Here is a 10,723-nt window from a genome sequence, read left to right as displayed (position 1 = left end):
TCTCTGCCCCCTATCCATCTCATCCCCCCCAATGCCCCTTTTTGCTGGGTATGAGGGGTCGCAGGGTTCTACAGCCCTAAAAGCCCCGATAATGTGTATAGAAACAGCAGGGAACGGCTTTATAAATGAAACGGGGTAAATAAACCCCCATTATTATTCTTCTAGGTGACTCACTTTGCAGTTATGGATATAAAAAAGCATCCAAGACCCCCAAACGTGTCCGGGCAGGTTCATGAAGTCATTACCGTTGAGTTTATCAAAGATAAGGCGAGGAGAGACGCGTCGTATGAAGGATTAGATTGTAATTAATTCAATTAATTAACATAACCCGACACAAATGGCCCCGTGGCTTTGATGCAGCGTTTATGCTGATAGAAATGCAAATTTTATCACATGGTGTCTGTAAGCTCTCATTCAAATTCACCATATATTTTACTGAAAGGGTGGTGGATCAGTGGAGCAGCCTCCCAGCCAAAGTGGTCGGGCTAATACAGCGAGGGGATTTAAGCAGGCATGGGATAGACATATGACTCCTGAATCTAAAATGAGAACAACGACTGATAAAGGTTTGATTCTTTAGGAGAAACGGGCAACTAGAGGGGGCTAATCTGCCTGCTCCTCTTACTTTGAAGAAAACCTGATTTTATCTCATTTTGTCCCAAAAACTCCCTTTATCTGCAGACTCGGAGGCCGCAATTGCTGTCAGTCATGTGATGTTTTGGGTGACTTTCCCGGCTCAAACACCACACTGAGCTGATGCTTTATGGCGCTGCTAATGAAGTCCGTTCCTCCATAGACTTCCATTAGTCAGAGAGTCCGACTGGGTGATCAAGACTGAGCCATTCTATTGTTCCCCACAGACAGTGTGATAAGGAGTCGGGGGTGGGGGGGTTGTCTAGTAGATTGGGGCTCCGATAACAGAGTGGCTGAAATGCAGCTGCCTGAAAACATTATATAATGGGGCGGGGGGGAACAAAAAACATACTAGGAGTAAAATTTGTGAATTTCCACTTTAACTTCCTGTTTATAGGATTTTCTTAACTATTCGCAGCTGTGAGCTTAAAAACATAGGATTTGGGGAAGCTTTAAGAAGCTTTCTCCAAGGACCCAAAAGTGCACGATTTCAAACCAATTTCATAACATATTAAGCCGTTTATTAAAAAAAAAAAAAGGATCATTCCAAAGTACATTAGTAAAGAGTGCGTTAGGGTGCGCCAAGCAACATGCGGTAATTGGGAAAAAAATATACAAAAAAAATAAAATATCTGTATAAAAATTAAAATATCCAGAAAAGGACCACGGGTCTCCCAAGCCGTCGGCAGGACGTGGACAATTTCCATGGAGAGGTTTGTGTTTTCATTCAAAGTGCAGCTGGAGCGTATTTTACTGGACAAAGTACAGCAAATCTTCCGTTTTGGTGGGACAGTCATCAACGATATCGGCCCAGAAGGACTGCATCTCCTCCAGCATCTCTTCCAGGGAACAGTCCTCTGTTTGGCCAGAAGAAGACTCCACCGGGTTGCTTGATGCGAAGGTGCATCCAGATCGGCCTTTCTCCTGAACACCGGTGGTACCGGGATGCTGGGTGGTGGATGCCGGCTGGTTGAGGACATTATACGGCTGTAGGTGACCACTGGATGGTCTTAGTGGGCCTGCAGATACCATCTGCCTGCTGGGCGGGACGTAGTTCGTACAGCTCCGTGGGACATGTGGACCCGTCGCGCCGGTCACGCGGAAGTGGTTGAGCTGAAACAACTGAGCTGAGCCCATGTAGCCGAGTTTGCCTTTCTCGATGTCCTCCACTTTAACCTTGGACTTTGCCGTCCGGCTGATGCGAGGAACGTAATGAAACGGAGGGCGTTCCATGTATTCTGTCATATCGTCCCCGTCCTGCTTCCTCTTCGACTTGTTCTTCCTCGCTCTCTTGTTCTGAAACCAAACCTACAGAAGAACAGAGATGTTATCCGTCAGCCATATAACAAGAAGGTGGTCTGGAGTCATTAATGGCCTCCATCATTGACCCTGTCTTGAGGAACCATATGAGGTCGTCTACGGTGGGACATGTTGAGGGGCTCAGTTTAGGAACGAAGTGTCTATTCCAATAACTCTTGTAAGAAGACACGGTGGGTTCCTACGTCGAGTCTTTAGGCAACACGTTACTAACAATGACGTGACAAGAAGGTTAGGGGAGGACATTAGCGGTGAGTCTCCTACATACCTGGATTCTGGATTCGTGGACCCCCGTGAGGAGCGACAGTTTCTCCCGTAACTTGATGCCCGGATAAGGGTTTGTGTTAAACGTTCTGTGCAGAAGGTCCAGGTGGGCTCTGCTGTACACAGTGCGTTTCCTCCTGACCTTCACGGCCCCAACGCCAACTCTCTTCTCCATATATACATCTGCGATAAAGACAACGGGTCATGTGATTTATTTTTTATAAAAATATATTTGTAACTAATTAATTCTATATTTTTTATAAGAAATAGAATTGTAATAATACGGGAAATGATCCAAAAAAACCACACACTCGGTTTATGAGGACCTTTCCGACATGTCAGATGGGGTCGGATTAGAATTATTTTTAGAAAATAGATTTTTAAATAGAATTTATATTAAAAACAACAAAAATTGCACCCAAAGTGATTTTTTTTCCAATTTCCCCTAAAAAAGTTGTAATAAATAATAAAATATAAATTAGAGGGGATTTTTTTTCTCAGCAGACCCTATTGGAAATTATATTCGCATTTTTAAATTTACTTGAATTCCCTGGATATTTGACAAAACTGTAAAAAATAAATTAAAAAATAATGTAATTTTCACTCATTGGTCAAATACGAATGCGCTTAATTCTTTTTTATTTCAGAATATTAATTTATTTAAAGTTATTTAATTAAAAAAATAACTAATATAGTTTTTTTGACTGATGGCTTCGAGAAATCACAAAATCAAGCCACCCGTCTTCTACTTACCCCCCATCGATGCCCTGGTCACCTCCATCCTCAAGGCTTTCTCTTCCAGATCCTCCCAGTAGACGTGTCCTCCACCAGCAACCTCTTGGGACTGGAGAAGACATGCCGCGGCTCACTATATAGCCCGGCGCGTCTATGCAAATGGGGGTTTCTTTTAAGACGAGGCGTCTTGAGATGACTTGAGGAGGGTCCTTTGGGTCAGAAAGCCAAGGATGTCTAGCAACCCGACTTAATACGCATAATAAAAAGGAGCTACCTCCAAACTCCTTCCTGTGGAGGCTGACACCCCAATCCACATCTTCAAAGGATTAACAGTATGTACGGATAGACAATTAAATACACATTAATGGAGGGACTTTTTTGTTCTTTCTATTTGGTATAAATTTGCTATATTATTACCGTACATTATATATATTTTTTTAATTAAATACGGACATAATAGGGGATTTTTAAATTAATTTAATAATAATAGTTACATTTTTATTTATTTTTATTATTTTAATAATTTATTTTTATTTTTTTATTTATTTTAATTGAAAAAAAAAAAAAGATTTTTTTCCATTGGCTATTTGGAATGAGAAAAATTCGACAGCGGACAAAATGAATTTTAGCGGCCCCGTAATATTACTCCTCGCTGTCACGCGGCGGAAAGGTTAAATGGGAATATATATATAAACGCCGACGGCCAAATATTTTCCGAGAATATTTACTGCAAACAAATAGAATGTTTACTTACGTGTTTAATTTATTATTAGTGTTTTTTTTTTCCTGCTGCTAATTACTCCAGGCCAACGTAATGACTTAGTCCCGCTGCCAGGTAATTAGTAACAATTTAAAGTAAATCATTGCGGTTTTATTAACTATATATAGATAAGATTTTTAATATGATATCACTGAAAGCTGATGAAAATGTGTTTTTCCAAATGATATTTTTAATTGATTTGGATAAATATTTTGCTTAATTTTAAAATATTTAATATATATATTTATATATATATAAAAAAAAAATATATATATATATATAAACATTATATATATATATAACTATATAAAAATATTATACATATAAATAAATATATAAAAATAATGGTAGATAAGTGGGACAGCCTCCCAGCAGAGGTGGTAGAGGGTAATACAGTGAGGGTATTAAACATGCATGGGATAGACATACGGCTCCTGAATCTAAGACGAGACCAATGACTGATTAATGCAGTCTTTAATGCAGGAAAAACTGGCAGACTAGACCAGTGCCGAATGGGTCTGATTTGCCCCAAATTCTAGGTTTTTATGATCAAAAAATGCGTATGGCCCAGTACGGACGTAGACCAGCCGTTAGGAAGTCGTTACAGGTCCTTGAAACCTGTCTGAGCTCTTAGTGCATTGAATTGGAAATGAGTTTCTGATCGCAGGGCGATTATTGAGACTGTAAAGAAAAAAAGCCCCTTTCTGGGAAGATGCGGATTGCAGGAGGTGAAAAGGCGTATGGAGGGGACACGATCCTCGGCTGTCGGGGTGTGATGACCTCATCATAACCTCAAAATAACTGAGGGGGGGGTCGTGATGGGTCACCCTAGGCACACAAGAGGTTAATATAAGTATGGTAGTCCAGCCTGTCTCGGATACTGATATATAGGTTGAAAAGAATAATAAAAAAGAAAATAGTAAACTTTATAGGACAATCAAAGGAAATCGTTAGAAACGAGACGAGGTTTTTTAATTTATAATCGAGGTTGGCCTTTAAAAAACCTCAAGCCTCTTAAGCTACTAATTATTAATTAGCATTAATAATCATTAATTTGTAATAAAGAGAATACGCTATAGGGTGATACGTAAGGGCTGGATATGTATGGAATCGGGGAGATGTTGTTGGCGAACATAAATGTCTAATTTGTGCGGGTTCATCAAAACACGGTACTAAAAACCCTTGGCGCTGAAGGGGTTAAATCCCCTTCGCTCTATCAGTCTCCACCACGTCTGCTGGGTGGCCGTTCCACTCTTCCACCACCCTCTCAGTAAAGTAAATCGGCCTTTCGCACCGGGACCTGACGGCAACAATGTATCGAGAGCAGGAAGTGCACCTTCTACGAGAATGAATGGGAAGCCTTGTGATGTAGGCAGTGAGTGGACCCTGATTGGCTGGCACGCTGAATCCCTGCTGCCGGCCAATCGGTGGACTCCGCCTGGCTGGTCACATGACTGCAACTGGCTGACAGAGTGTGTGTGTGTGTGTGAGTGAGTGCTGGCAGCTCATTGTTACCCCGGGCATGGCATCGACTGTTGCGGCTGCCTCCTACTTCCGTAGGGCAAGCCTCTTCTGGATGGCTCTCATCACCCTGTCCATGGGCTTCTTCACCGTAAGAGGGGCAGGGGGCCAGCAGGGGCCACGGGGAGGGCTTCTAGCTGTATGCATGCTATGCTGGACTCGTATAGGCGGCACGTAGCAAATCATACCCATATGACGTTAAAAACTGAATATTTAAAGAAAAATGAGTTAAAAAAAAAAGCATTTTGAGAAATGAGTAGCATGCATTTCAGCGTTATATAGCTATACATCGCTCTCTCATATATATATATATATATATATATATATATATATCCCCATAAACACCCCACACCCTATGCATATATAATTAACTCCATCCACCCTCAGAGATCCTTGTAGCACCGCTATTGTAATGTTACCCCTGTCAAACAGGTTAATCCTGCGTGCGATAGTCTCCTATTTTGACATTTCACCCATGGCAGGTTTTTTTTTTGTTTTTTTTAAATGTATTCATTTTTATATATTTTATTTTTAGATAATTAATTTTATTTTATCTATTTCATTTTTATTTATTTGTATTTATTTTATTTTTATATAATGCATTTTTATTAAATTTTTATATATTTATTTAATATTCTTTCATATATATTTTATTTTTATTAAATTTTTTTATGAATTTTATTTTTATATAATTCATTTTTATTTTTTTATATTTATATAATTTATATAATTTTTTATTGTTTTTTTTCAGTGGACCGTTTTCTTCCCTGAACAAATCCCTTACGAGAAGCTGGGACCCTTCGGATCGTTCGTCCAGTACTTGGTGAAGAATCATTATGGCGTCATGTACCACGGGTAAGCTGCAGAGGGATATTCAAGTAGACCCCACTATGGGGTAGTCAGTTGGCCCAGTGACCACAATTCCCATCATCCATAAACCAATTTGGCCACCATATCTGGGTGCGATATTTAGAGGTCTCGTGAAGAAATACTTCTCTGGCTTCTCCAGACCACAACGAGGGGTTAATGTTTGCCAAATAATGTGTAAGCTCTGCCGGTTGTACTTTGGTCTCCGTAGAATCAGATCTGAACTTTGGAAAAGAACTCTATATATAACCTATATATATATATATATATAACACATAACTCCGGCAGGAAATTCCGCTGCCCCTTTAAATCTGGAAATCTGGATTTAGTGGATAATCCCCAAATAGGACTTATTTACTATTATTACCTTTTTTAATTATTATTTTTATTATTATTATTACTATTATTTTTATTATTTTGGCTTCCGAAGATTCTTCCCGTGTGACTTCAGAAACAAAACCCGGTTTAAAGAGAGACCTGTCGGAGATATTCCGAATACCATGAGAATGGAGGGTTTTAACTTTACTGAGAGGGTAGTAGATAAGTGCAACAGCCTCCCAGCAGGAGTGGTAGAGGCCAGTACGTTGAGGGGACATAAACATGCGCGGGATAGGCATACGGCTCCTGAAAACCATCATCAGTCACCTCAGTCAGAGATGAGCGTTCTCATCTCTGACGTTATCTCAGACTGCGAGGAACTCTATCAGGACTTTATCTGACTGCACAAAGGTCTCTTTCTGAAACGGGTAGCCGGACAGAGGTTAAGCACACGGGGGGCCTGACTTACCGGTCTGTTGTTACAGGTTTTGGGTGGCATGGATCATACACCTGCTGGAGGCCCTCTACAGCATGCGGCTCTGCAGGTCAGTAAACGACTCCGTACGGGCCACCGTCCCCAATGGCGAGGATATTAATATATATATTTATTATTATTTTAATTAGATTTAATTAATTTGTGTGCTTATTTTTGTATTGCTTATTTAAATCCGTCGGCAGCATTGCATGGGTTAATTTAGCGCATAGAACCGGGGAATGGAGGATGTAGGGAAACACGGAACGCCTCAATTAATCAAATATAATTTAAAACCTTTTTTTTTTCAATTGTCATAAAAAAATGAAAATATCGAAACAATTTTTTTATATTTAATAATTAAAATTATTTTTATCAATCTTTTTTTTTATTTTTTTATTCTTTTTTATTTTATTTTTTTTTAAGCATGTAACAGTTCAAGGAGGTTAAAAAGTACAAATATTGGTCGGGAGGGCAGAGATAAAGTTACTTTTAGGTCCTTTTGACGAGGCATTAACAAGTTGCTGGTAATGCCGGTGGTGGCCAGCAGAGGGAGCCCAAACACCGACAGCAGAGTCTGGCCCATCTATAACTTGCAGAACTCAAAAGCAGTTCTGTGCACCAAGTTAACCCATTAAATACCGCTGGCAGATTACCATGGAAGAAGCCTTCCTTATTCCTCCCCATTAAGTAAGTCCTCTTATTATATGTAAACTTTACAACAAAGATTTTTTGTTTTTAAATAAAACCTTAAAAGTCTCCATTTTTCACACACCTTCCAGATCCTAGGGGTTTATTCACTTAAAGGTGAAGCGCTCTGCGGAGACGCTCGGCTGCACCCCTTATGGCACGCAGTGGTCTTCTAAAATTTTCCAGGCACCAGTTTTTATTTCGTGCCGTCCGGCAATCGAGTAGTTAATCGCGAAAGAGAGCGACGGCTTCAGTGTTCACTTTCCCCGTCGTTTTCATTTCGTATTTCTGTTGTGGTTTCCACGGCAACCCAGCGGTCCTGTGGAACAATCAACGCGAATTTGGAAGATTCTTGAATTTCCGTGCCGTTATGTAACCGCTATTAATATTTTGGTGCCGTCTAGGGGATGGCTATTTTTTTTTTTTAGTTTTTTTATTATTATTTTTTTTTTGTTTTTTTTTGCTACGGGGATAACAAAAGCTTTATTAAAGTTCAGAAAAAGATAAAAGGACATTTTAGGAACCCGGGTAATATATATGCAATTTTCATATTTTTTTTTTGTTCATTTAAAACTAAAAAAATAAATTAAATGACAATCTTAAAAAAACAAAAACTTTTCAGAACCTGAACCAATATCACTTTTTTTTTAAATATAAATATTATTTATTGATTATATGATTTATATATATATATATATATACCGTATTGGCTCGGATATAGGCCGCCCCCGTATATAGGCCGCACCCGTATATAGGCCGCACCCTAAAAGTTTGGTGCTTTTTTAAAGAAAAAGTTTTTTTTCTTTAAAAAAGCACCAAAAAAAACATGCTGCCACTCTGTCCCCCCCCCCCCCGGAGATATACTGCCACTGTCCTCCCTCCCCGCGATACGCTGCCGCTGTCCTCCCTCCCCGCGATACGCTGCCACTGTCCTCCCTCCCCGAGATACGCTGCCGCTGTCCTCCCTCCCCGCGATACGCTGCCGCTGTCCTCCCTCCCCGCGATACGCTGCCGCTGTCCTCCCTCCCCGAGATATGCTGCCACTGTCCTCCCTCCCCGCGATACGCTGCCGCTGTCCTCCCTCCCCGCGATACGCTGCCGCTGTCCTCCCTCCCCGCGATACGCTGCCGCTGTCCTCCCTCCCCGCGATACGCTGCCGCTGTCCTCCCTCCCCGCGATACGCTGCCGCTGTCCTCCCTCCCCGAGATACGCTGCCGCTGTCCTCCCTCCCCGCGATACGCTGCCGCTGTCCTCCCTCCCCGAGATACGCTGCCGCTGTCCTCCCTCCCCGCGATACGCTGCCGCTGTCCTCCCTCCCCGCGATACGCTGCCGCTGTCCTCCCTCCCCGCGATACGCTGCCGCTGTCCTCCCTCCCCGCGATACGCTGCCGCTGTCCTCCCTCCCCGAGATCCGCTGCCGCTGTCCTCCCTCCCCGCGATACGCTGCCGCTGTCCTCCCTCCCCGCGATACGCTGCCGCTGTCCTCCCTCCCCGCGATACGCTGCCGCTGTCCTCCCTCCCCGCGATACGCTGCCGCTGTCCTCCCTCCCCGCGATACGCTGCCGCTGTCCTCCCTCCCCGCGATACGCTGCCGCTGTCCTCCCTCCCCGCGATACGCTGCCGCTGTCCTCCCTCCCCGCGATACGCTGCCGCTGTCCTCCCTCCCCGCGATACGCTGCCGCTGTCCTCCTCTGCCCTCCCCTCCTCGACTTACCGGAGCAGACTCCCGGGTGTCTTGCGGGGCCGGCGAGGGACATCTACGCAATACGCGTATGCAACTTCCGGTACCGGTACCGGAAGTTGCATGCGCGTATTGCGTAGATGTCTCCCGCCGGCCCCGCAAGACACCCGGGAGTCTGCTCCGGTAAGTCGGGGGTGGGCAGAGGTAAAACGCTTAGATAACCTCCCGTGCCGGCACCCCCCCCCCCGTGGGAAGTGCTGGCAGGGGAGGCTGTCTGAGCGTATCGGGGAGAAGGATGCAGGTCCCCTGCACCGCTGCGGGGGATCTGTATCTTAACCCCGCTGCCTGCCCGGCACCCGGGACTGCATGTCCCGGGCGTCGGGCGCTAGACCCCGAATATAGGCCGCACCCCCACTTTAAAAACTTAAAGTGGGGGAAAAAAGTGCGGCCTATATTCGAGCCAATACGGTATATATAATTTTTATTATTTATTTAGTGATTATTACACCGCTATCAAAATTATTGCCATTTATTATTTATTTATTTAAAAAAAAAATTAGACCAATTTTCTAAATCTGAACAAATATATTTTATTTATTAGACAAGAAAAAAAAATCTCCTGTAAATGGCTCAATTAGACCATTTTTCAGAATCTGAATATGTATAATTTTTGAGGCAATATATATTTTTTTTAATTTTTTTAATTTTTTTTATTCTTTTACATATTGGGCTTATTAGGGGAGTTGGGAACATTTAAATGTTGCCAACCCAGCACTGAAACAGTTAAGGACTGCCATTGGAAGGGCTCTTAACTCTTTCCGTGCCCACTCGCTCGCCTTAGAGGGAACACTTTTTTGAGATCAGAGGCCCCGCCGGCAAATAGCTTTAAATCACTTCGCCGAGCCTCCTTGAGAATGAGTTCCCGCTGTTAATTTCTACCTCCGCGCTTCTCTGCTTTTTCCTCCCCAGTTCCAAAGGAATCAAGGATTCGGGCGCTAGAACCAAATGGCTCCTCCAGACCTTTCTCTTCGGGGCGGCGTCGCTCCTGTTGCTGATCGCGTACAAGCCGGCGCCATCGAAGAAACGCAGATAAGAGACCACCCCGACGACAGTCCGATTAACTCTTTCAGAGACAGTCAGCTTTACAGCATATCAATCGACAACAGGATTTTTTGGGGTTAGAAAACCTCTTTTTTCATCCCTTTTGGTTAAAAATCTTTCTCCAGGTGGACTTCTCCGCCCTCCTCTGCACTGTTATACGTTTGAATTCAGGGTTAATAACCGACGAACAAAACTGCAACGCTGTGACCTCATTTTAGACTGGGACCGGTTTGTCTTAAAAGGGACAGTGCGCGGCCCTGGGGCCGGAGTCCGGTCCCACCGCACAGGTAATGGTTTTTAAGAATAAAATTCAGAACCGATGATATATTTGACGTTCTATACAACCATAATATCCCCCGAGAAG

The 10,723-nt window shown here is 43.0% G+C and overlaps 1 protein-coding gene across 1 annotated transcript; it reads left to right on the top strand.

Annotated features, from left to right (window-relative positions):
* Positions 1-5,169: 5,169 nt before the first annotated feature.
* Positions 5,170-10,682, top strand: TMEM254 (transmembrane protein 254). The gene is made up of 4 exons (XM_053450089.1): positions 5,170-5,321; positions 5,982-6,085; positions 6,901-6,960; positions 10,228-10,682. The coding sequence occupies exons 1-4, from the start codon at positions 5,232-5,234 to the stop codon at positions 10,349-10,351; spliced, it is 378 nt and encodes a 125-aa protein (XP_053306064.1). The 5' UTR covers positions 5,170-5,231; the 3' UTR covers positions 10,352-10,682.
* Positions 10,683-10,723: the final 41 nt, after the last annotated feature.

The sequence above is a fragment of the Spea bombifrons genome, chromosome 11, assembly GCF_027358695.1.
Source record: "Spea bombifrons isolate aSpeBom1 chromosome 11, aSpeBom1.2.pri, whole genome shotgun sequence".
Classification (NCBI taxonomy): Eukaryota; Metazoa; Chordata; class Amphibia; order Anura; family Pelobatidae; genus Spea; species Spea bombifrons.
This window is presented reverse-complemented; position numbering and strand designations above follow the sequence as displayed.

What these genes read in the sequence shown, in the direction of transcription:
- TMEM254 (XM_053450089.1), top strand. Translation starts at nt 5,232, where the DNA reads ATGGCATCGACTGTTGCGGCTGCCTCCTACTTCCGTAGGGCAAGCCTC. An exon ending in TGTCCATGGGCTTCTTCACC is followed by an intron (nt 5,322 to 5,981) that starts GTAAGAGGGGCA and finishes GTTTTTTTTCAG; the next exon opens with TGGACCGTTTTCTTCCCTGA. An exon ending in TATGGCGTCATGTACCACGG is followed by an intron (nt 6,086 to 6,900) that starts GTAAGCTGCAGA and finishes CTGTTGTTACAG; the next exon opens with GTTTTGGGTGGCATGGATCA.